This window comes from Manacus candei, unplaced genomic scaffold (assembly GCF_025592945.1).
Source record: "Manacus candei isolate 608988 ecotype Guabito, Panama unplaced genomic scaffold, ASM2559294v1 h1tg000024l, whole genome shotgun sequence".
Taxonomy (NCBI): domain Eukaryota; kingdom Metazoa; phylum Chordata; class Aves; order Passeriformes; family Pipridae; genus Manacus; species Manacus candei.
This window is the reverse complement of record NW_026138072.1, coordinates 4,866,019-4,893,740: the sequence shown is the minus strand read 5'-3', so window position 1 is coordinate 4,893,740 and position 27,722 is coordinate 4,866,019. Positions and strand designations below refer to the sequence as shown.

Sequence of the window (27,722 nt, the reverse complement as noted above, 5' to 3'; positions counted from 1 at the left end):
CACGAGTGAAAAAAAAAATTGTAACTAAATAGCATTTCCAAATACCAGCTCTGTTTAGTTTTTAATGGCACCTGCCAAATAAGGCAGAGGTAGGGATGAGACATCAGCTTTTCCAGGTTACAAATACAGCTTTTCAGAAAGTTTACCTTTTAAAAGGCTACCTTATACCCCCCGATTTTAGTACAAAAGTTGCTTGTAAGTATTACTTGTGCTTGTTAGATGACAAGGTTTAGCTGCTTAGCTATATTGGGCCTACATCTGTTAAACTCTTTACTTAATTATTCTGGGACTGCATCTGGTAGTGGCAGTAGCAAACCCAAAGATACCACCTTTTCTTTCCATAGTATTTTACAGTGCTGCTAAAGGTTCCCAAAAGAGTCGTGTTCAGAGGTGATGTGGATACATATAAATCCACAAAAATATATATAATGTTTATTATCAATATACAAAAGACATGATAACACAGGATGAATTTTATATAATATTATTTACATAAATTAAAATGAAGTAGGCTCACAGTTTATGTAACTCCATACAAAAGAGCAAGAGCAAGCAGAATTGCTGCTGTTTCCATAAACAATATGGATGAAAGAACTGTCAGCAGATGAAATGCCATTGGGGACTGACATTGTTTCCTTCCAATTTTAATGAACTTTAACGGCTGTAAATGAACTTAGGGAAAAATATGGTAGCCAATGTGAATCATGCTCCCTGGCTTGGAGTTCTAATTATTTGCATTCATATTTGATACTACTCATGTAGAGATGCACAAAATGTATTTAGATCTTGTTCTTGAAATAAAATATGAAATACAAGCGTTGTGTGTTTAAATGACAGCTTAATCCTTCCATATAAAATTGATGTTTCTGATCTACGCTGACTTCATTCAGAAGATGCTTATTTAATCTTGCATTTGCAACTAACAGCGAACCAAGTCAGGACCACCACAACTAATAATTAACTGCTAAAATTCAACTTCTAAAATGTCATAGCTGCTTTATTCTCCTGCTGAGTTTTAGAAAACAACTATTAAAATTGTGTAAGCCCAAATTAGATTTTTTCCCTGGAAATTTTATTATAATTGCATTCTGCATGCACGAACACACAATCACTTGAAAATATGAAGTCATTTAGGGATCAGTTTGCAAAGAAAATCTTCAAAAATCTATTTCTTAAACAGAGTCACTGAAACCTGTGGAAAAATGGTAGTATTTTCTGTTACTGGAATTTAAGACACAGAGAATGACCCCTCCTCTGCATTACACTCAACTTCAAGGGCTTTTTCTTTCATGTACTTGCATTGCAAAAGTATCTATATGCATGCATAAGCAACTATATTAAACATAAAATTAATCACATTTAGGAAAAAGTGATAAGAGAATGAAAGTAATTTATTTTCTCATTATGATAAAAAACTGTGTCCCTGACCCACCAAGTCTTGCCCAAGCAAGAAAATAATCAAGATTGCATTCAGCTCAATCTATTAAATATAAAATCTTAGACACACAAGATCAAGAATGACTTTGTGAAGTTCTACCATCATGTAAATTCACAGTTTTCTGACCAAGCTTTCTCAGGGTACCAATTACTAAGACACTTAAGTTTATCCTTTACAAAATAACAGAAGGAGAAAATACAAAAGTATGTTAGTTAACATGCACATGCAAAACACACATATGCATAGCTGGGAAGAAGCAAGAAGCAACCTGATATAATTACTTAGACCAAAAGGTTGATGCTTGCAGTTTCTTACACTTCTACATACCGTAATTTGAACTGAGATCGCACTTCCCCATGTTCTATTTGAACCAGTTCATTGTAACAAGCAGTCACACTGCTGTTCTCCATGAATTGCTGGAAAACAAATCAAGAGTGCATGAAATAGATCGGAATGGTTTTAAACTGTTATTTCTGTTCCTGCATTTAAAACTCTGACCTTATAAAGAGAGCTGGCATGAGGCCAGCAAAGGGCCGCAAGGGTGATTAAGCACCTCTTCTGTGGGGAAAGGCTGAGAGAGCTGGGACTGTTCAGTCTGGATGGGACTGTTCAGCCTGGAGAACAGAAGGCTGAGGTGGGGAACTCATCAAGGTACATAAATATCTGAAGAGTGATTGTAAGAGGACAGAGCCAGCCTCTTTCCAGTGGTGCCCAGTGACAGGATCAGAGGCAACAGGCACAAACAGAAGCACAGGAGATTACCGCTGAATATCAGGCAACACTTTTTTTTACTGTGAGGGTGACCAAGCACTGGCATAGGTTGCCCAGGGAGATTTGAAGATCTTCAAAAGCTGTGTGGCATGGTCCTGGGCAACCTACCTCAGGTGTCTCTACTTCAATAGGGAGATTGGGTAGATGACCCCCCGAGGACCCTTCCAACCTCGACCATCTTGTGATTCTGTAGAAATATGCTTTTGTTGTACCTTTTGTGTTGAATAATCATCTGTTCCTCAGGAATGAGTTCCTAGTTTTTAAGACAACATAGCTATCTAAGTACAAAACAAGTATAAAAATACGCTAAAACCTCAACTGTGGATTTTTCCATTTGGTTCTAGCAACTCAGTTAGAAACAGAAAATCTAAAAAAAAACCCAAAACAGTCTTACACAAAACCAGTATCGCCTTGATGTTTCATTTGGAACATCTATCCTTAATTCAGAATGGAAAACCTTAGAGACATAAAATATTCATGCTAAAAAATAGAGAGAAAAAAAAATTTATTTGCCATTTTTTTCCAAGCAAATGTTGTAGCTAAAGCTCAGAAGTTACTTTGATTCACAAGTAATCTCACTGAGCTGTCAATGTGAATTCAGAAGTGCAGAAAAGTATGTAATGTAAGGAGCATGCTAACAACAGTGAACAAACTTTTACTCCAGACAGAAGAGATCTTGTCCTCTCTTTGTCAGGCACAGGTAGTAATCTAAAAGGTCTTGTGCTTGATCCTGCTGAAATCAGAAATTTTACATTGCTACAAAAGAAGTAGATTATTTGACTTCAAATACAGTTTATTGAGGATCACATGCACTGACTTTAGTTACCACATGAAATACCCTGTGTTGTCACTAGTTCTCACAGCACAGCTGCATGCAGAGTCAAGAGGTAGCATGCAAACCTCCAAGGAACAAAAAATAGCTTTTAGGAAATCTGTGCTTCTCTCCTGTATAAAACCTGTGGGGACCAATGGCTTAATTCCAAGTTTTAAGCAAAACGTAAAAAAATAAAATTAAAAACAACTGTCGCCATGGGTCTGTTTCACTCCTTAATGCAAAGATCTTAAAGTATTTCTGTAACTCTCACTTCACACACTAAGGGAAAACAAAACACACAGTATCAAGCTGGCAGAAGCAAAGGTGCAAATAGCATTGTGCTTTTGCATAACAAACTGTCTGCAAACAAACTCCTCTTTTATAGCACTGTAGATTTAGATTTTCAGTTTTAGAGTGCTCTTTTAAATATTCAATTTTGTGCTAAATTTAAAACAATATAAGAACAAATCTATCAATAATATAAAATTTATGGCAACCTTATTTTATAAACTAGACTTACTAGAATATAGTAAGTCTCTTTAAAAACAGCTTTTTAAAGCAGTGCAGTTTACTGACAAAATTAAACCACTGCTGTTTACTGACAAAACTCTTGGCACAAATCTTTGGCTAAGAACCAAGAACTGCAGCTTACTGAAGTGCTAAACCTGCTCTTAGGTGTTGTATAGTCTTCTGCAGATGTACAGAATCAGTTTATTTAAGTTTACAGTGCTGATGCCATTCATTCACTGGCTGACTCAAAGCAAAGAAATCAATTGGGACCTGAAAATAGCAGGAAACATTTCCTTTTTTTAATCTCTGCCCCTAATGTGACACAAGAAAAGGAAGATCTATTAACTCTCAAATATTAGAGGCAGACAACAACAGTTTCTTTTTAAAAAGTTTCATATTTATACAGTATATTTTCATTTAACTAACATATACCCTTAAATTATTTTTTACTTCATTATAATTGGATTCCATTGTTGCTCTATACAGAACTTCACACAAGCCACTGGAATCATTAGCTAGTAGGAGTGCATTATTCTTCCTGCTTAGCAATTGGTACTAGGTTTAACATTAAAAACTTCTTTTATTCCAATCCAGAGAGTTTTAATAGTATCTGGTCAATGAGAATCAACATTTGTTTAGGAAAAAAAGTTCAAAATACAAGACAAGACTGTAATTCAATAATTGCAAACATTCAGATCCCCTGTTTGCTGATTTAAATCATAGCTAAAAATCAGTCAGGAAGCTAAATCACCTATTCAAATTAGTCCATCCTAAGTAGGCCACCATTATTAGATTTATGAGGTTGAGAGGAAAAAAAAATCAGCATAATTAATATACTGGACTAACAACAGCATTAATACACAAACACAAAAGTGGTTAATGATGTAGGGGGGAAATCAGAAGATGCAATAAAATAGACTTTCTTGAGAAGGAGGAAGACAAAACAGAAATAAGTAAACAAGAAAAAATTATTATTTAAACAGCTATGATTTTCCAAAAATAAATTTCATTTTTGCTCCGGAGGAAGAGATTCCCTACAAATACCATCTCTCTTGAAGAAGGGTATTTTTAAATCTTTGTGTGGGGCAGTTTCATGTGTTAATGGATTTAGTCCTTACTGATCCCTATCTATCCAAGCAGAAATAGTTCCTATGTCTATACCACTGCAAAAATGGAATGTTTGACATCGGATGTGTTTTAAAGTCTTGAAAATAATTCCAATAGGGAATTATTATATTGCACAAGCTCTCTGATAAATTTGGGACAGCAAGAGGGAATGATTAGAGCAGCTGTCAGGTGCAAAAAGATTTTATTTTCCTAGGCAGACAGTGTGCCACTGGAATGTGTCTCGATGCTGCAGAGTGTCTCCTCTGGTTTTACTCAGTACTATACCTACAGTTATAATCTAGCTCATGAAACATTTTCCTGCATAATTTTAAAATGAAACACTAGAACTGAGAAGTAATAAAGTTTGCTTTGAAAACTATTAAAGCTTTTTTTTTTTTTGAGAGAGAGAGAGAGAGAGATCACTAAGAAAGTACTGGCATTCTTGAGCTGACCTTTCTCTTAGATTCACCTTTTCCAATTTTCAGAGTGTCTATGTGCTTTAGAAAGGCTTTGGCCTTCAAATCATTTGCCCCCACAACACCCTGGCAGGAGAGGCAACACCTAGTACCTCTTTTTATTTTGAGATGATCTGAAAATGGTAATTCTGGTGCATGTTCTGCTATGTAAACAAACTTGAGCTGAATGTGAGTTAACTCAGATACTGGACATCTGAGCATCTGAGCATGAGATTCTACCTGAATTAATTCCACTCCTTCTCTGATATTCCTTACTACAATTCATTGTCCTAACTATATGTATATTTAGGACAATATATAGTTAAATCTCTCTAACTACAGTGCCCACTGATGTGATTCTGTTGCCTAAGTACATAACTCCTTATGAACTTAAATAATACCGCTGATTTATAATATAGCAACATAATATTCATGCCCATCCAAAGCCATTCACACAAAGATTAGAAGAGGGTAAGAAACCTAGATATTCGGAGCTGAGAACTCCTGCTTTTCTGCTCTCTCCTACAAAGATGTTTTGAGAAACAGTATGAACAGTTATCTTTACTTCTGCTGCCTGTACAGGAGAGCTTCTAACTCTGTCCTGAGAAGAACTGGTGCAAACCAGGACAACAGACCTCATGGGAAAAAAATAAATTCTTCTTCACATCAGGAGTTGGACCAGGTTTGTAGTCCCATTGGAAGAGGAATCCCAGCAGTCTGAGACATGCAGAGATGTTGGGGTGACTAGTCAGCATGCTGCAATATGCAGCACATGTTCATCAGTCTCCCATCATTGTTTTTTAATGCAGTCATAAACAAAACCCACTCACTGCCCAGTCAGACCACAAGAAATTAATTTCAGTACTCTTGCTATTCTGAAAGGATTAGCTAGTCTCTTATTTCACATGCTCCTGGAATACATTGTTGAAAAGAAAAGAATACCAAATCAACTGTCACAGGTTTCTTATCAATAAATTTTTGACAGAAGAGGATGTATAGTTTTCAGTTTGAGGAAGTAGAAGTGTCTGTAATTTATGAAGTTACTATATGTTTTCTATATTACATGGGCAAATTATACTTACCCTATCAAAGCCTGCATCAAGAAGGGGAAGAACAGAGGTCTCTTCTTGGTCAGCAGATCTGTGAAACAAAATCACAGGATCATAGAATCATTCAGGTTGGAAAAGACTGTTAAGATCATCAAGTCCAATCTTTCACCCTGCACTGTCAAGTCCACCACTAAACCATGTCCCAAGTACCACGTCTACACGTCCTCTAAGTATGTCCAGGGCTGGTGATTCCTGGGCAGCCTGGTCCAATGCTTTGCAATCCTTTCAGTGAAGAAATTTTTCATAATATCCAAACCTCCCTTGGCACAACTTGAGGGTATTTCCTCTTGTCAGATCCCTTACTACTTGAGAGAAAAGACTGAGCCTCACCCCGCTACAACCTCCTTTCAGGTGGCTGTAGGGAGCTATAAGGTCCCCACTCCGAGCCTCCTTTTCTCCAGACTAAACACCCCCAGCTCCTTCAGCCAGTCCTCATATGCTCCAGCCCTTTGCCCAGCTCTGCTCTTCTCTGGACTCACTCCAGCACCTCAATGTCCTTCTTGAATTGAGGGGCTCAGAACTGGACACAGGATTTGAGATGTGGCCTCACCAGTGCCAAGCGCAGGGGAGGACCATCTCCCTGGTCCTGCTGGCCGTGCTATTTCTGATACAGGCCAGGATACCATTGGCCTTCTTGGCCACCTGGGCACTGCTGGGTCATGTTCAGCTGCTCTTTAACCAGCACCCATGAGGGTGTCCTTTTCTGCTGGTACACTTTCCAGCCACTCCTCCCCCTGCCTGTGGTGCTGCCTGGGGTTGTTGTGACCCAGCACTTGGCCTTGTTGAACCTCATACCATTGGCCTCAGTCCATCAATCCAGCCTGTCCAGATCCCTCTGCAGAGCCTTCCTACTCTCCAGCAGAACAACACTTCCACTCAATTCTGTGTCATCTGCAGAATGACTGAGGGTGCATTCAATCCCCTCATCCAGATCATCAGTACAGACATTAAAAACGACTGGTACATTGTATGGTCACACAACATTAAAGAATTAGATGGTATAAATTTGACAAGTTATCTACACATAACTAACTCAGTGAGAACACTTTTGCATAAAATACATACATAAAATCATACTATTACAGAAGTTGATGCTACAGTCTTCTTTTATAGGTATCTGCAGCTATTACTACAACCTGATAGTTATTCCCACAGCAAACCTGACAGATCCTCTACAGAAGTCCTGTGTCTCTTCACAGTCAGGGGATTACAAAAAGAAAGAGAATAAAAGACATCCTGTGATATCCTCTTAGAAATAATCTCAAAAAAAGTTATTAAGAAAAAGGTGAAGCAAGTTGTAAAATCTTGCTCAGCAGCAAATTTAGTCTATTTTTGAATCTTGACAGGAATAGTTCTCTTGTCACTCTATTTCCTAATATTTTAACTGATCTAGGAAATTATTAAAATGACAATGGATTCAGTAGTGTGTAGAGTTCTAATCAGGGTGTCTGAAGGTATTTGATGAAGATGTATTTAAGTCAGTAAGAACTCTCCCTGAACATGTGGAGTATGAATTACTGAATAAGGATTTCAGGATAACATTCTGGTAACTATAGCATAAACAGGATTGAATTTTGCTCCATTACCTCGTTCCCTAAAAAACACAGTGTGTTAATTGACCTAGTTATTTCCTTTAGAAAGTAATATACAGCTTTCTGGTTTTGGTTTGGATTTTTTTTTCTTTTAGAAACTAACATATATCTTTCTAATTTTCTTAGTATACAAACCATTCTGAACCTGATAGGGATAATACTAGTGCGCATGAAAGGAAAGTTATCAAACACTCAAATAAAACATAAAACATCACTAGCCCATTTCAGGTGAAAATTATTAAACTTACCCTGTTAAACTTGTTAGTAAGATGCTTTCTGTTATTAGATAACTATTATGCATAATATTCTTATAAAGTAAAATAAAAATCTCTCACAAATCAGTAATACTTACATACGTGGAACCACAGCAAGTATTACAGTATGCTCTGATGGCTCTACAGCACGAATAGACCTGAGGAAACAAAAATTTCTCAGCTACACTCAGTGCTTTCTCAATGTTGCTCTGAGTATCTTCACTGAAAATATAAATGAAACCATGACTGAAAGACACCATTGAGGCTAGAAAACAGGATATTGCACTGCCAAACCTACCTATCCCCATTTAGACAAACCATTTTCATTTTGCTGCTAGATTCCTTTTGCTCTATGCAGTGCGGAAGGCAAGAGCTCCAAAAATACACAGCACAAACAGCAGCTTTTCAAATCCACTCTTTGTTTGCCCTGTGTACTCAAGTTATTTGGGGCAGACTGCCCTGAATGCGTGAGTTGAGAAACCCAGCACATTTCAATACCTGCTAGCTAATTTAAACAAGAATCTCTACCACTTCTCATATTTACCACTGTCCCTCTAGACATTCTAAAATTTTCTTTAGAGGGTGAGAAGTGCTTTTGAGGTATGCAAGTAAGAAAAGTGGGTATAGCAAATTATGACAGACTATCATTTATTAATTGCTGAATAAACAAAATTTAGCACCTTGCATAGTATTGGGAAACTGAAAAAAAAATGACAACCAATTACCAGAACACCCTATTCACTTTTTACAGGTGAAAAGTAAGTTTTTCACTCGTATCACACTGTCCTGAATAAATGATCTTTATTTTTGTTTGTTGGTCTTTCAGAAAAACTTACATCAGCACGAGTATTTGAGCATTAAAATGCCCCTTGTCATAAACATGGCAAATTTCAGGTCATGGTAGACTAGAAGTACAGTATGGTGCAAAATGTATTCTTCAGCTGAAACAGCATATTTTAGCAAAGCATCCCAATATTAAGCACTTGCAAGTGCACAAATGCTGCTTAGATAGAATCATGTGGACCAGAGGAGTGATGTGAAGTTCTACAGAGAACTGGCAGTGCCTGACCTAGTGGGCAAACATGCTCCTTTGAAGTCTGCAGCTTCAGACTTTGCTGTAGTAGTAAGCCAGGAAAAAAACAGAAGGGAATAATTTAACAACAGCTCTGGCTTATGCTCTGATAGAAGCCCATGACCTAGAGACAATTCTGCAATTCATCTTTGCCAAAAGTGTAGTTGTCATATTGTTATTCTCTTACAGATTTATGCAAACCTCCTAGTCTCAGTTCCCCAACTTCCATTTTCTTGTAATTTTGGGTGTTCATTTTTGTTTCTTTTTCACTATTTTTGTTTTAAAATTCAGAGGTTCTGTTTTGTACAATATATTCTGAAGCTCAAGAGAAGCATAAGGTCATTTAAGTTACCTGCAGATATCTTCTGCATCAAAATATCTGGAGTTCCTGTGATCTATAACAATTATTTCCTGGTGCTTATCAAGAAAACATTCAAGTGCTGACTCAGGAGTCCAGGCAATATTGCACCTGTATCCAGCTCTGTCACAAGCCCACCAGAAACCATTGCTTTGGTTGTCTTCTTTTGCAAAGATGAGCAAAACCTGCAAAGGATGCAAAACAGCAGCACCACATTAAACACACAAAGTAGTCCTCTGCATGGTGCAAATCTTAACAAACACTTCTGCTCTACGAAAGATTGAGTCTGCTTTGAAAGTGGGAAGGTTGAAGCACAGCTTGTAAAGCAGCTGATGCAGTAGTACAACGTTCTTAATGGATAGAGAGGTCATCAATAGATAATCAATAGTTAATTGAGTAGGTCTGGTTTTCAGGACTAGCTTGCTAGATGATGATTCTTTCCTACCTCCTGTTCCAATTCATTCAGTAACCACCCAGAGTGTTCAAACATCATTGCCACTCCCATCAGGCCATCCAAGCTATGCACACTTTTGATTGTAAGGAACTGTCTGAAATCATCACTTTTCCCTGAATAGGGAAAAACAATTAACATAGCACAGTTTTATTCATAACCAATATTATTTCAATACTGAAAAGAGCAGGTTTGGATAGGATTAGGTGTGTGTGGGAGAAAATCAAACATCACAATTTTGTAGTCAATAAATTGTCCCAAATTGTCCCTGAATATATGAGGTAGTTTCAACAATTTCAGCTGAACACTTAAGGAACTGCTCACGCAAAATTGGATAGGATGTGTGCTGAGGTGCCATTCTGAAAAGCAAGGAGATGCTGTAGGAAGCCTGTTTGCTAACTGACACGCAGAATAGAGACTGAAAACGGCTGTATTTCTGTGCTTCTCATGTAAGAGAAAATGTTTTTAGGAGAGAATATCCACTTCTATAATACATACATTATCAGAGTACAATTTATTCAGCAAGGAACACAAGTCATGTAGACATCCCTCATTACAATTTGCATATATTTACCATAGCGACAGGTAACTAACCATGCTGCTCTGTGTGTCAGATGAAGAAAAGGGCTAATTTAGTGCAAATATACTGTGAAAAAGAAGGGCTCACAAAGTCAAAAGTTTATCCACAGCTATTTAAATTGCACTGAAAGGCAGCAGCTAGAGAGTAATCACTTATAAAGCAAAATCCTGTTCATTTCACAAATAAAAGTCATACCTGACTTCAATGAAACAACCTGTCTGTGAAAAATTTGCAAAATTTTGCTCCAAATGCCCACAAGAGAAGTCAGTAACCTTTCATCTGTGCTGCTTTGTGCAGCTGTGGTGTCAGCCCAGGAATTTCAACACCGTCAGTCTAGAAGTTAGAAAAGGAGCATATCTTTCCTCTTATCCTGAGCTCTCTGGATTGTTGAATTCTAAACAATTAAAAAATCAATCAGTGTTACTGTGATAGAACCACCAGTCAAGATTTCATTAAACAGTGGAAGAAAAATATGTGCTCAGAATTTCCATAATTATTAAGAAACAAATTAGGAAATTTCAAATTATTAGAAACAGGTTTGATTGCAACTAATAATAACTAGATTTGGTTTACTGACACACAACATCCAAGGTAAGTGTTGCCATTCTACCTAATGCCTGATTTTTTTTCCGGCCATCAAAGTGATGGAAAGCAGTGATGTGGTCAAGCTGCAGACTTTGTCTGCCCATTCTTGGGTCAAGTGCCTACTCAGATAGAATCTTCTGTTTGGTTCCAGCTGCCATTAGTTTTATTTTGTTCCTTTGTTTGAAAAAATATGGTTCAGAAAAATTTGGCATAGGAGTGTGCATATTTTTTGTATCTTCCTTCTCTCAGCACTTCTAGTTTGGAAAGAAAGGACTGCAAAATACAATAATTTACCAGCTGTAAAATAATACAGCCTAATTAAACCACCCAATCTCTCACTGGTAGCTAATTATTAGTGTGCAAATCCTTCCGAGAATATAAACGTTAAACGTTGTTTTAAAGTTTTACTACTATGCTTTCTCATTAGCATTTGTATGAAGCTTACTATTAATCACCAAAACATAACCTAACTAGAAGTATAGCCTAAGATACTTTCTCAAAGTCAACATAAAAGTATAACAATTCACATAAACAACATGATCAAGGAAATGCTTGAATTTGATCTGTGTCCCTTGGCAAAAAAAATGCAGGTAGTTATCTTTCGCTGCATAATTTGCCAATGTTGCTGTAAAAATCAGTGCTGCCCTGGTTTAGGAGCACCATGAACTTTCTCTATGGAGACCTTTATAATTTTGGTGATGTACTTTTTACTCTCTTTCTAAGTACTTGCTTCACACAGCTATTGCACATCTTGCTCCCAGTTTATTGTACAAATATAGAAAATGGTCAGAAATTTTCTCTAAAGAGCTTGAAATAAAATAAGGGACACCAGCTTAGGACATGCAGGATACTCAAAGAAAACAGAGAATTACAGCAACTTAAGAAGTTATTTAATTATTTTCACGTCATCATATCCCAGCAAGAGACTTTTAAGGTGGAAAAGACATAGTATCCCTGAATTAAGTTACAAAAATTTTAGTCCAAAAATTGGCATGAGGAAACAACAAAATGCTGTGCGTCAACATGGTTCATTTGCAGCTCATCAGGGAATTTCAAAATCATCAGACCAGAAATGGAGTTTGATGTCAATGCTGTGAAAGAGATTATGGCAAATGAATATCCTAAAAGGTGAGAAAATGAAGCATTTGAATAGGTGCACACCCAAACGTTTATCAGCCCTAATAAACACTTCTGCAACAAGATACAACACCTTTTTAATGTTTAAACACTAAATGTTTATAAAAACCACCTACCTCCTCTGTCCTCTGGAGAGGGCACATTTACATGTACTTTTATCATGGTCATTTCTAAGGTCTCAGAATCAAACCATTCCTATTTGCAAAGCTTGGTACGAAATTGGGGCAGATGTGCAAGCTATATGTGGCATGTTAGGATGGCCAGGGCTTGTTCATTTACTTTAGACTCTCCCCCTTGCCTCTTAAGGCCAGAAGCACCTGGGTCATGATCCAGTATAAACCAAAGCAGATTTTTTCTCCAACATATACAGTCATAAAGTCCAGTGAGGAATCTATTTATGGTTTATGGCAGGTCACAGCCATAAGGTCACAGGTAAGGTCACCTCTCAGACAAAAAATGTGTGCCATTTCAAGGTCGGCACAGGTGTCCCAAAATAGCATAAAACGCACACCAGAATAAAATGAACTTTGCTAAGAAAAGTAGAAAAGTCCCAGTGGCAATTGTTTTAACAAACTGAACTTGCTTCTCAGACAATTGTAAACATTATTAATCACCCACAAACAGACATTTAAAATGTGACATTCCGTAGATGTTTGCACTGTACAGAGAAACATGTAATTGCATTGTTACGATGGAATAAAAGATTAGCACACATTTTTAAATGTATGGATGTGTGTAACACTTGCCAAATTATCTGAGGCAATATGGTGTGTTCCACAAACAAAGAAGGTGGCTTTACATGAAGTGTTTTACCTTTACCATAATAAGTTAGCATATGGGAACGTCTTCGTAGAAAATTCTTCAGTTAATGATTTTACTTAAAGAATGGTTTCTGCTTTACTTAACATGGATGTTTACACCGATTCTCACTTCTGTTATGCAGGGACAAAAAACCATCCCCGTCTGGCAAGATAGCAAGGCGAATGTCAGATTTAAAAACAAAAAAAATACCACTTTTGCTTCTTATATGAAAAATCTTCACTTGTAACGGCTAACACTGAAATGATGATACTTTGGCAAATCCAATTTCTACAATGCAATACACTGACATAAGGACTGAGAGTATTTGTAGTTGCTAAAGGACTGCTTTAGTATCTTTCTCAAGATGATCATGGTTTAAAGAATATTACTCTGTGAAGAGTTCTACATTTCTATGTTGAAATTCCCTGCAAAACCAAAGGCTGTTCTATTGCTGAAGCCGCTGTTCCACAATCTCGTTACAATATCAACAAATATTTCATTGGATCAAGTCATAATTAAGATGCTTAATAGTCATAAAAAATTAAAGCTCTATGATGCATATATACAATTTAGTTTCCCCAAGAATAGCATTTTTTCCACACATAAATTTTTCACAGAAAAAGTGATGGTGACTAAATGACTCCGTATTTTATAGAATTAAGTGACTCCAAGGTTAATTCAAATGAATTACATATCACTAGAACAATGTTAAAGCTTAAAACTATTTAATTTCCTATAATCTGAGAGTTCCAACACTTGTTATAAGCTAAAAAAAATAACACTTGGCATTTGTTTACTGTCACAGGAATAAAACCTACAGAAAAAGAAGCAGGTATAGGTGATGGCTGTTGCTCCTTAAGCTGAAGTTCAACCTGTTTTGTTGGAGGTCATATGATTTCTTGGATTGGGGATCTGTAGAACCACAGTTCTTTGCCCTGTTACAGTTCTCTGTCCTGTTGTGCAAACCCCAGAAAACCTGGATGTGTACTTAAACTCCATGAAGCTCTCTGCTTTGGTATATCAGAACTGAATAGTTTTTAATATGCACAGAGGAAGCTCTTATGTCTGTATGTTAATGCACATACACACATACTCCTACTAACAGGACATGGGTATGATGGGACATTAATGGAAATCTAAGCATATTGTTTACCAACTTAATTTACTTGTAAATCTCTTCTCAAGCAATCAGATACAGCAAAACACCTATTACCCATCTCACAATCCTTGTACAAGTGAAATGAAAATAAGATACTTAACTATAACTATTAACTATTAAGACTGAATTGGCTGTATCAAGAACCTGAAGGAGCATCTTACCTGAATTGGGTATTGTGTCAGTCTCATGGGCCCAACTTGTATTTCTGTAGTTGAAGCCTGCTAAAGAAGAGCAATACAGATATTTTTTTCAGTTCAGGTCTTAATAAGATAGCATTTTACACACAAAAAGGAAAGACAAAACAGAACCACGAAAGAGGCTCAAAGGCAGGCTGGCATATGACTAGCAGCCTTAATTTGGCTGCTTTGAAGTGTATCTTACATGATCATATTCACTAAATTCCTAATTTTGCTTTATTTGCTTGCAATTTAAAAATTGTAGGGTTTTAAACAAGGAATCAAGAAACACCACTTCCTTTTCCCTCTCTCCCCAGAAGAGTACTTTAGTTACATAGAAGGACTTGTATGTTGCTTAAGACTACAGAAAGCCATTTATTTCTGGCCAAAAATTGCCCTATTCATTTGAATGTAATACAGAACTAGTATTAAAGGTCTTGTGACATACACTAAATAACAGTGTTTTAATGGGTTTGATCAGGAAAGAAGTGACTTTTCAGACAAGGGAACTTGTTTGAGTTGCAGATTTAAAGCTGTTTCCCAGAACAACTCTAGTTTTCAGGTAAAAACATCACTACCATGTGAGCCATGACATTTTCAGAAGACATGAAAGCACATCATAATTTAAACCTACTGCAAGAAAGCCAGTAGATATAGGTGGTGGCTGCTTTGTTTGTCATATTTCCTAGGAGTTGGACTACCTTAATACTTTTTGTATCTTGATACATTTCAATACACTTCTCCTGTACACCACTGATTTGTTTCACTTCAATCCATTAGTTACAGAAGGTTGTTAAGCAACAGAACAATACATATGTCTTCCCACAGATGCACATACATTTGAGTCTTTGAACCCTTAAAATGTTGTTCCCCTCATGCATATGGAGAATTAGTTGCAAGTTACCAATCTCCAAAAGGGCAGATTCTTTTGCTTTCCTAGATACCAGTTACCCCAGGTACCTGGGGTAAGCAAATTAAAGCAATCACCCCCCAAGACATATAATTTGACCAAAATCCTAATTGTAGACAGAGTCCCAGGGCCATTCCCTGACACATAGGAATCCTGGAGCATTATTTCTGTGGCATTTTGCTCTGTGATGCTCGATAAGTTTGAGCCTTTTACACAGGCAACACCTAATCCTTCAAAAATGCATTTTTCAAAGGAATATGTAACAATATTCAAAATTATTGAAGGTACCAGTATTCAACATTTTCCTTCCGACAGTACAATACTGTGTTAAGTATTAACAGCCTTGCCTGCATGTGAGACAGTGGTATTATGTATAGCTACGACTGGCACGTTGGGCTTTCATGCACCACCGCACATCGATTCTTCTCAGCCCAACAACATACGTCAGAAGGTGGTAATGGGCAGTACTCCAAAAGATTAAACTACAAAGCCTGCCACTGTTCTCCAAAGCAAAAACTGCCTCCAATATAAATGTAGTTAACCTCTCCCTTTCTCACAGAAAAGCTTCACTTCCCACTTGAGCTCCCGCTGTAGCAGAAAGTAGCTTAGTGCCTGTAAGCGTATCTCAACAGAAATGAAAGCACCTATCATAAACCATGACTTGAGAGTAAGATTAGAGAAACAGTTCTCTGAAAGCTCCCACCTTCTCTTCCCCTTCAGCCAAAAAAGAAAAACAGCACATTCACACTTCACTGGTACTATCTAGGAAACTCTTCAAGACATTTTTTTATCTTGATTTACTTTTATTAAAAAAAAAATGTTTAGAAAATCTGTAAGACTACACAACAGATCTGGGTCAGTGTCAGAGCAAAAGTTTCTTTTTTGACAGTGCACAGCTCAAACTGTCTCAGAATCTGTGGATCAAGAGTCTGGGATTTTTCAACAAAAGAAGAACACAGATATATCCATGTATGCTAGGACACAGATATTTATTTTATTATCCATTTATTAATGCTAGGGAAATATGCTAGGGAACTCACATTGTACATGAATGCCTTCCACTTCCTACCACTTCAGAGGACATCCAGTTTTAGTCACTCTGTATTGCCAAAAATGGAATAACTGCCTCCAAGACACAGATCAATGCAGACAAGTCTATCAAATCCTTTACAGAGTTTACTTTATAGATTAGCCACTTTTCTTATCCTATTTATTGTAAAACAACAACAACAAAATAATCCACTCACTCAGACTCTGACTCAGAGTTTTTCTCCCTGCTGCTTCTGTGTCAGCCTCAGGAATAGAAAACACTAGAGAAAAAGAACATGAAAATCAGGGTCTTTCTCTCTCTTCCTCCCTTCCTTTCAGTTTCAGGGTGTTCCTGCCTTTCCTAGCAGCAGGAAAGCATGATGAAAATTGAGAAATCTGAGCCTTCTGATGTAGGTGAACTTGTCCCTGTCCTGCTCTGTGCAGAAATGATAGGGTCAGAACCACAGAGGGATGCAAAATAGGTGCTGTTATATATGAAAGATTGCCATGTATAGCCCTTAAGTCCCCAAAATGACTAACTTCATTACTTATACAACACACGGAAACAGATGGAACTGTCAAATTAAGACTGGTAATGAACTTCAGTATGGGAAGGATAAATAAACCTTCTTGTCAAATATAGCAAAAAGTACATCTGAAATACTCCTTCCTGAGTCTTGTTTTACAACCCGAATCAGACCCTTGGATTTATATTTACCCAAATTACTGTGGGTATAAGTGACTGACTCACTTTTTCAAAACTCAGCTATGGGAGGCAACAAGAATAATGACATGTGTCTGGCCTTCACAAATGTCCTATGAATCTCTCATGGGCCTAAAGGAACAAATTCCACATCTTCTGAACTTCCAGAAGAATGTGACCATGTGGAAATGGCATAGCAGTGATACCATGACTGCTGTTCATTTTCTCACATAAGTGAATATCACATTGCTGATGATTTCCAATTTAAATGAAGCTCTCATTATGTGACTGACTGCTAGGAAGGACTGTTAATAGATCTGCAGTCTAAATCAATTGGTGTAGTAGCTCACAACAGACTTTTCTGGTAAAACACGGAGAGATAAGCCTGATTCCAAAGAGGTCAGTGAGAAAATCCCCGATTTCAGTGAGCAGAGGAACAGACACAGTGTTGGAAGCAAAGAAATAAAAAATAAAGTAACCACCTGGAAACACTAAAAGCTTAAAAAAGTGAAAAAAATTTTGGTTTAACATTTTAAACTGCCTAATATTATTTTCAATATCATTATAACATCCTAACCAATCTCCACAGGAATAAGTTATTAATCAAATAATTAGACGAAATCAATGGCACTTTCTTAACTATTACTTTTTTGTAAATCAGTGATCATCAATTACCTTACTATCATAGCAGTGACATTAAGCAAAATGCAGTTACTGCTTCATTAAATTTCCACCTTTCTAAATTATCAGTACAAAAATCTTTACCCCCTTATGCCTGCAGACTTACAGCCCCTGCAGTTTATGAATCATCAATAATTACCAACACACCACTGTAATTAGTGTTGACTAATTACTACAGAAAAATCTTCTTGCATAATTCTGTGCTGCTCCAAAGCAACAACTGCAGCTGCAGCCAAACAAGCAGTGAAGCAAGGTGTAGTGGGTTGACCCTGGCCAGATACCAAGTACACACTAAAGCCGTTCTCTCACTCGCCCTCTGCAACTGGACAGAGGAGAGAGAACAAAAAACAGCTAAGGATTCATGAGCTGAGATAACAGCTGGGAGAGGTCACTTACTGATCACCTTCACAGGCAAAACAGACTCAAAGTGGGGATAGTACTTAAATTTATTACTAACAGGATAAGAGCCAAAGAGTGAGAAATAAAACAGTCTTAAAAACACCTTCCTCTCCCCTCTCTTTCCTTCCATGTTCTCCCTCCTTCCCCCCAGCAGTGCAGGGGAATGCGGGTTTCAGTCAGTTGTTTCTGCACTGCTCAGAGAGAGGAGCCCTTCCCCTGCTCCCGTGGGGTCCCTCCCACGGGAGACAATCCTTGATGGACCTCTCCAGCGTGAGTCCATCCCTCAGGCAGCAGTTCTTCCCAAACTGCTGTCCCGTGGGTCACTCCTCCATGGGATGCAATCCTTCATGACTGAGCTGTACCGACGCGAGTCCCCACAGGGGACACAAGTCCTACTCGGGAAAAACCTGCTTCAGTGTGGGGTTCCCTCTCCACAGGTTGCAGGTCCCTGGTAGGACCCTGCTCCATCTTGGGCCTCCCACAGGGTCACAGCTTCCTTCATGCATCCCATGGCTTTAGTGTGTACTTGGTATCTGGCCAGGGTCAACCCACTATACAAAGGTGTTGTGAGTTCAGCCTCCTGAAAAGGCTCAGGATGGATGTGCCAGTTGAGAAGCATCACACAGATGCCAAGGTCCCTTTGGACACCCTTTTGTCCAGAAGGCTCCTTTCCTCTACCCTCTGTATCTTTTTTCTCTTTAGTTACTCTCACACTGGTGCATCCCTTCCTTCACCTTTGTAGTATGTTTTGAGACCTCTGTCCCTTTGGTTTAGCAAATGGGTAACAGGACTCTCTTTTTGACCCAGCTTTCCCCTGGTTACATCTCCCCATCTTTGCTAGGGCTCACTTGCACTTCTCTCCAGCTTGCTTTCCCCCATCCACACCACTGGTGAGAGCTGACAACTCAGCCTGCCCTTTGGCACTTACCATTTCCACTTTTGATTATACCACTATTTTCAATCTCAAATCCCTTGTGGTGGTGTTGTTGTTGTTATTGTTTTTTTTTCCCCTGGCGAAACTACAGTCCTGAAAAGAATTACAACCATATATGATCTCAACACAGGCCTTAGCCAGTTTGAATTCCCTTATGAGACACAGGACACAGAGCTATTTTCTAACACCCCTGGCCTGGAGCTGGTGTCCTGCTCCTCTGCTTGCTACAGCACACCTGACCAGGGTGCCCAGCTTCTCTTCCACTGTTAGCAGAGTTACACTCCTCTTCTTTGTCTTGCCTTCTTTAGCAGAACTATATCCCAGTCTTTATCACCTTTTACTTTTTTTATCACTTCTGGTCCTTTCAACTCCACTGGCATTTTTGTGTAGTTTAACACTTGGCAACTCTTTCTCTGTTTGGAGTTTCCTCGCGTTTCTTTTCCAGCTTCAATTGTTACAAAGAATATCACTTGACCTGTTCAGCAATTTGTGGACAGATTTACAAAGTTCTTTCCACCTCTGAGTCAAAAAGTCACTAAATGATAAGCTGTTAAAGATTAAGTAGGACGAATCACTACACACTCATACTGCTGGTGAGTTGGTTCTGAACTAGATGCCTTCTGGCTTGACCTCTGTGGCTTTTTCAGACACCATCTTTCCCTGCCTCATTCATTTGACCTGCTGCCTCTGTTTGTCCTCTGTACCCACTCTCTTTCGGGAACCACTGCTCTCTGCCACCTCTGTTGTTAGAATCTGTTGGTCCTTTTTTTTCTTTTTTTCCTGTTAAATTCCCCTTGCTGTGGTTTCCAGTTAACTTTTGCATCTGCTTCCCCAGCTGCTCATGCCCTTCATTTTTTTGGCTCCCACTAGAGGACTGCCAACTCACTCTACTCCACAAGCTCCTCCCCTCATGCCAGCCAGCTGCTACCTTTCCAAGGAGTCCAGAGGAGCATTACATAGTTGAATAGCTCAACTCTGAGGCTAATGCAAGGTCATGTTATTTTATTTCTGAAAATAATGATCAAACACACATACCATTTAGAAGAAATAAGGTTTCATCATTGTTGACACAGCCACTGCAATCTCTGCAAGCATCTCTAACAGAAGCCTGACCCATCAGATACATAGGAACTGGCTAAAAAAAATGCATATGCATTTCAAAGAAGTAGTCTGTTCATGACATATGTGACAACACACATCGAGGCATGCAGCATGAAAACACTACATACACAGGCAAAAAACTGGACCCCAAATCCACAAAGACATCTAGGTTTGGCAGGGTCTATTGTGCTTTGTAAGTGCATGTAGCTCAAGGGTAGAGTTCACAAATCTGTGTCTGGTCCTTCTGCTTCTCAAAAGCAAGCAGAATTGGGATAAGGCCACCCTGATGCCTCCAGTTAAAGCTATGTCACTGCACACAAGAGAATTGAAAATTTACCAGGGAGAGGAACAAAGTCAAGGGAAAGTAGAGCCTTCCCTTTTGTGACCATTTTCACCTCTGGGTGAGGAAATCAGGCTCCTGTTGCATACTCTCAATCATGACCCTTGAACACCTTTTTTGCAGTGACTTGTGTCTGAAAAGAAGCCTAACTTTCTTTCCCAACTCCCTCTTTCTCACCAATCTTGTCTTCACCTGGTGGGAGAGAAGCATTGGAAACCAAGCATGACTAACCATAGGCTATCATACACCAGATGCACCAGCCCACTGTCATCTCTGCATTTCCCTTACGCTCTGAGAATATCAACCCAACTTCTGGGGACCTGCCATAGAGATGTCTCTGGCTGTGAACTCCACGTATTCTTCAGTGTGAGCCAAGTGCCAAGATTTCCTAGCTTAGTAGAGCTGAGATTGGCAGCAGTTCTGGAGATAAGCAGAAGTACTCATAAAAACATCAAAGTAAGGATCAAATGCCTGAAGCTGAATTTCTGTGAATTACAAAGTTGATAACATATTGAATGTTTTTATGTTTGGTTCTCAGAGTCAGCTCCTACAACTGCTTCTGGGTAAAGCTGAAAAGATCTGTCTGATCAGAATCAGCTTCAGGAACAGATGTCAAGATTTCTATCTTTCTTCCTTCATTTTCACTCCTCTCTATACTGTTTCTTGAATTATGTTTCAAATAAGAAATTAGGAAAGGAAGCATTCAAAACCATAGATGTGTTTCTTTTCTGTATCTCACTCCTTTTCCCCCTGTGCAATATAATCCATTCATCAAGCAATTACAGCCAGTAGTGATAGTATAAACTTCCTATTTCAATTTAAAATCATTGGTAAGGGAAGAAAAGTGAACCAGTGGGATGCAGACAAACCTCTGAAAGACATGGGGAAGAGAAAAGGGAACAAAGGGCAGCTAGCACAAACAAGTCACAATCAATGGATCATCCTAAGGACAACAAAAACTGAGAAAGAAAACTGTACCTCTGTCAGGTTGCTAAAGATTTTAGATGACTGCTTGAACAAGCAAGTTGACACTTGTAAAATAATCCTATGAGCTCTAATATAATGTGTCTGATATAAAAGGATAACCTAAGAAAGAATATTATTTAATATTATTTTAGGACTTTTTGCATTCTGTTCATACTTCACTAGTGGCTGCCTTGCGAATGCATTGTCATAACAGGACAATAGAACAACCAAGTGGAAAAGACACTAGTTCAGCCATTATGGAGCTACATTTGACAAACAAACTACTATTGTGGGGCAGCCCTCAATTCTGCTCACAGCAGCAGCTACTTATGGACCTGTCAGTGGCACAAAAAGCTCAAAACTCCTTAATCCATAGAGGCTAGTCCAGACGTATTTTAGTTCTATAATTTGCTGATTAAGGTTTTCAACAGAATATCAAAGCAATCCTGCAGGATTGTACACACAGTTTCTCACCATGCAGATTTTTCTCGTATGAATTCAATGGTCATGATCTGCACCTAGGTGCTACTAAGACCACTCAAAAATTCTGATTCTTGATGTCAGCAGAAAATAGAATTGGTGTCCAAGACACAGTTGGTTGAACATATTTGATTAGGATGTTCCTTAATAAAACACTGCAAATCTCTGGGGAGATTTCTAAACAAATTCCCATGTTCTTTTTAGAAACACTGTGAGAAACAATCAAAAATTGGTCAGACAAACAAATCTTGGCCCAATATCCGATCTTCAGAAGTGGTCAAAAGCAGATGTAAACTGAAAAATGTAAAAACAAGGTAAGCACAGTGATACTGTTCCTTACGCCACCTCAGCTTGATGCTTATAGCTCATCTCAGGTTATGCTTTGCTGTTCACAAAACAGCAGGACATGTAAATTAAGATCATACTTTTCTCCACTGACCATGTACAGTGTTTCAAAATCTACAGCAGTAAGAAATGGCCTCCCCTTCTCCCAGATATTCAGAACCTGAAAAAGAAGGGCCTGATTAATGGCTTGAGATGCTCAGTGGAACAGCAATGAATCACAAAACTTTTGGCTTAAAGGGACCCCTGAAGGTCATCTAGTCCCTCCAAGTGGTGCTATCACAATGCTATCACAGGTCAAAGATCCCTTTTCAGCATGGTTGCTGTGCAGGCAATTACACTGCACCCTGTATGGACAAGAAAGGAATTAAAATCTGTTTACTGGACAAATGGTTTAACTCCCAAACTACAACGTTCTTAGATTTGTGAAAAGAAAACCAGCTACAGAATGCAGTCACCAATGACATCAAGTTTATTTTGAATACTGACTTTGTCAACAGAATTTTCTCTGAAAGTGTGTTTATTTTGTCAGCACACACATTTCACGTCACTAAATATGCAAGGCAGGTAAGTTATGCTAATGTCCTTGCAGTGTGAAGATGCAAGGGGAAAACAAACTTTTCCAAACATCTATCAAAGTAAACAGAATCTGCCCAAGACTTGTGGGTCTTGGCATGGTGAGATCTCTTTCTGTAAATCTGTTTGTAATTACTGTCCATTCTCAAATTTGAAGGAGCATGAGTCACACACATTAGTGGGGAATCCAATCAAATCTTTAGGGGGGGATCCAATCAAATCTCTGTACACCAACCCTAGCAAAAACCACAGCAACTAAGCCTGAACTGTTTCAGAAATACATGCACTGGTGTTTACGAGAGAGAGCAAAATTCAAGACTATAGATACAGAAAGATTTAAAAACTGTTCCTATTTTCATCTTTGTATGTTGAACTAGCCAAAAAAGTAACTACTGTGAGGATAGAAACAAAGATCCAAACAAAACAACCTTATGCTACCATGTAAATTTATGGTGAACCCATGCTTTCAATGCTGTACATAATCTTTTGTTTTCCTTGAGATAAATTAACCAAAACTAGAAAAATTAAAGAGAAAGCAACAAGAATTTTCATGGTATTCCAAGGCATTTTTTGATAACTAAAAAGACTAGGTTGCTTCTGCCAGAAGAGAGCTATCTAAGGAATGGAATAGGCATCTATGAAATCATGAACAGTGTAGGGCAGAACAAAGAATGACTCATCAATAGTATCCACAATACAAGAAATATGACGTTTCCCTTAAAGCAGGCCACTGGAGGGGGCGTTGGTAAAACAGCAGTTGAACAAAATTTACCGAGGGTAGGCCCCTGTGTTGCTGCAGAACACATCAGTAGGAACACAGCTTCAATTCACAAGCCCCTCAGTTAAAGGTTAAAAGAGGCCCAGGGAACAATCCCTCTCCATCTACGCTCTTCTCTACCTGTTGTGTAAGGCTCCTTGTGCTTACTCGAGACAAGATAACAGGCAGACAGACCTATGGTTCAATACAGTAGATCAGTTCTTGCACATGGCTATTGAAATTGATAAAAAAAAAATTGAAGTGAGTTTCAATACCAGAAATTTCAGATAATATGATAATAGATACATGAATGGAAACAGCAAGAGCATAAATCTGCAGCAAGATATTAGTGAAATAAACACGATCTTCTTCCACCACCTCTTGGTCTAGGTAAATACTCATAACTTAGAAAGCATAGAGTTAGTTTGCAATCAAACAATTACTTCAAAATTAAAATTAACTTTGTCTTCCAAACACTGACTAAGAAAAAGCATCTGGCAGTTGTCTGCATACACCTGAGGGTCTCTGAGATCAGCATTTGCCCTAGAGACTGTTCGGTTCCCTTGGCTTTGCCAAAAAACAAATCCCAAGTTCTACTTCTGTGCTGGGTTGTGGGAGGCATACCTCCAGGGTTCTGTGATGTCAGCAAGAGCTTGCTGGAAGACAGTTACACATTTGAAACTCTTCTTGAAAATTAGCAAAGGAAGAAGTTAAGTATTTTACTATGTGAATATTCAGGAGTTTTCCGCAAGTCTACTACTAGGAAAGGACAACTTGTCTCCGTTCTCTTCATCAATGTATTGCTGGCTTTTGTTGTTCCTTGTTGAAAAATATTTTAATTCAGATAGATGTTGACAATGTCCTGGTTTCAGACATGACAGGATTAATTTTTTGGAGTAGCTGGGAGGGGGCATGGCCAAGACCCTGTAGTTATTCTATACCACCTCACATCATTGCTTGGGGCAGGGGGGGAAGGGACTCTCTCTATTCCTGGGAGAAGGGGTTCCTTCCAGGCAAGAAAACTTGGTGGATGGAGTGGTCCAGCACTGTTTATTGTCGGGGGCTTTCCATTGTTTCTTTCTCTTATACCTTTTGCTATTATTATTGTTACTGTTACTGTTTGTTTTCTTATCCCATCGCTGTTTCCAGTAAACTGTTCTTATCTCAACCCACCATCTTTTCTTTTTGTGCCTCCAGCTGGAGGGGGAAGAGGGGAAGCAGCAGTGTGGTTTTAGCAGGATTACTAAATTGAAGGATGCCATTCCTAAGCCATGACAGACAAGAAATAGCATGCTCTCAAATAATTTAATGCTACTGTTACAGTAGTAAATAACCTATCTATTTTCTTACTGAAGGACATAAATATTGTTGTCTTGGTTTCCATTGTTTAACATAAACTATACAGAATTTTACTGAAAGTGAACAAAATCACTAAGACTATGCCCCTCAATAGCCTGAGAACAGTCAGACGCAGCACCTGAAATACTGACGTGCAAGTGCACACATAGGCATTATGGACTCTACTCCAAGGGTTAAAAGGAAAAAAGCCCCTTTTTGACCCAAGGTATGTGCTGCGTTTTTAATCTACCATTTCTCCAACACTATTCACTGTAGATACTACTAGCTATCAATATCAGCCTAAGGCTGGAGTGGGTAGCAGGCCGCTTCTTCAGAGATGCATGATGGACATCACCATCAGAGCTTTGGTTTAGTATCACCTCCTCTTATTTCTTCTCTTGGGTAGACATAGCTGGAAGAATTTTTTTCCTGGTTCAAAGAGGTCTGCTCCTATTATTTTTTGCCAGCTACAGCAATGCATCTACATACTATCTCGGCCTAAAACCTCTATAAAACACTACATTCCTCTTGCTGGAACAAAGGGAAAAAAAACCCAACAAAAACCAGAACAAACATGTTCTGATGACAGTGAGTCATTTATTGAAGTTTTCTGAATTGTGTTTCACTTAGAAAAAAACTCAGCATTGAACTTTGATCTACATTTCACAAAAATACCAAAATAAGCTCCAGTAAAGAAAAGGGTATTGTATCTAAAGAACAGGAATATGTCCTTTGAAGACATAATGGTGCCTCTTCCTTGCCCCTTCACAGTCAGACAGTGTTTGTTTTACAGCACTTCTGTCCTGTTTGTTCGAGTCTGGAGACAGCCAGCTGAAAACAACTAGTTTGGCCTTTTAATTAAAATGTTAGCATCTGCAAGATATGCCTTAGAATTATACCTAGAAACTCTATCAAAACAAACAAACAAAAACAAAAATACAAACCCCAACAACTCCAAATTGCAAATACACAGTACAAATAGCAATAAAACAAAAATTAAATCTTCCCAAGTTTTTAGGATAACAGGTACATATGGGCACTTTTCCCATTACCATGTAACATTGACTCTGAAATCCAAAAATAGCATTTAAATATATGTCAAAATTAATTAGTTTGCTGTCGCTCTTTTAATTAGAAATCCACAAATAGAATTATTTCAAGAGCAGACCCTACCATCTCCATGTCTGTTATTGTGCAACTACAAATTATCAACATGAAAGTCTCTGCCATATCTCACACTAAAAATTGTGCAGACAATGAAAATCAGAGCCAAATTCTCATCAAAATAAACAGCTCCAAGGTTCCCATGATGACTGAATAATTCACGATCACATTTAATTCAGTTTAAGTTTCTATTTTAGTTTTGACAAAGCCACTGCAGACGGCAGCAATCATGCCTCAAATATTCCAAGACTGATATCCAGATATCACCTTCTGGGATGTGCACACTGTCTTGCCCACTGGTGAGTCATCTGACTAAGCCACATAGATGTTACCCAAACCCAGCATTTTTCACCATCTCTATTTTGTCATTCAAGACTAAATTGTTTATGAAGCTTGTCTCACCTATTTTAGTTTATAATCCTCAGAGACAGAGATCACCTATCACTTTTATAATATGCCACATAATAGGGCACACGGGCTGATTAATTCTATAAGCTCTACCCAAATATGAATGAAGACTGAGGAAAAGTAGAAGCAGTATTTATACAAGGTAGGTAGGTATAGGTCAGAGGAAGAGGGAGCTTTGATCCAGAGGAACAGAGTAGCTGGTGATAGATGCACCTGAAGAATTCATACCTTGCAGAAGTAAGAAATGGCCTGATAAATCTGGAAAATTAATTACTAAGTCTTACAAACTTGAATGCAGTCATGATAATTTCACTCCCATTACTCTAGTCATGTAAATGCTGGTAGGATCAGCATCTAATTTTAGTGTTTAACTTTTGCATACAGTTGCAATCCCATTAAGCTCTGCAAAAGCATAGAAAGAAGGCCTAGCATAGTCCTTCCTCTGTTCTGCTGCGCTAGAACAATTTATTACTTATGCAATAAGCAATAATGATTTTGGTATTACTCATCACTATTTACACAGTGTGTGTGTGTGAAATTAAAAGCTTTCTGAAAAAAACTTCTTTTGGACATTTTGTTCCAGTCTTAAAAAGGAGAAGCACCACTAAGTTAAGTGCCACATTTCAGACCCAGCATTATAAGAGTCATGCCAATGTTCTACAGAGTGCTCTTAATGCTACTCCAGTCTTTATGTACTGACATCTATTTGAACACAATATGGTCATTTTAGTCCACCATCATTAGGATGTAATTATACAACTTACTACCAACACATTACTGAGAAGATAAAAAAATGGCACTGTTATATTCTCCACAGATAGTGAAGCACAACCCTCTCACAAAAATCTTGACAACTAATCTTCTCCTACAGCTTCTGCATATGCACAGTATGAACATCCACACCTGAAAGTAGAAGTTCTGGCTGAGTGCAGTGTTAACTGCCAAACTTTCTCTCCTTAAAGAATAGTTACAGTTGCCTATTTTCAATGTGCCTGATATGGCAGAAGTTGAATTCAGTTCAGCGATTGTTTAATTTTATTTTATGAGCAATATTGCTGGAGACAAAAAGGGCTTCTTGTACAGTTAAAGGCAGCATGGTCCAAATGCTCAGCATTTCACAGAATTAAACCCTTATTAAGCAACAGGAACTATATACATATCATGAACCATAGAAAAGTATTAATCTCCTCTCCAAGAGATCACATGCACAATCAAAAGCCTGACA

At 38.2% G+C, this 27,722-nt stretch overlaps 1 protein-coding gene across 1 annotated transcript in view; it reads right to left on the bottom strand.

The window, feature by feature from the left end:
- PDE8B (phosphodiesterase 8B) overlaps positions 1–27,722 on the bottom strand; it is a 70,636-nt gene that overhangs the window by 24,174 nt on the left and 18,740 nt on the right. Inside the window, exons 2-6 of the mRNA XM_051788098.1 lie at positions 14,355–14,414; positions 9,475–9,665; positions 8,149–8,208; positions 6,178–6,235; positions 1,766–1,854 (exon numbers count right to left, since the gene is read on the bottom strand). Coding sequence (XP_051644058.1) covers positions 1,766–1,854; positions 6,178–6,235; positions 8,149–8,208; positions 9,475–9,665; positions 14,355–14,414 — 458 coding nt within the window. The remainder of the gene's footprint in view (positions 1–1,765; positions 1,855–6,177; positions 6,236–8,148; positions 8,209–9,474; positions 9,666–14,354; positions 14,415–27,722) is intronic.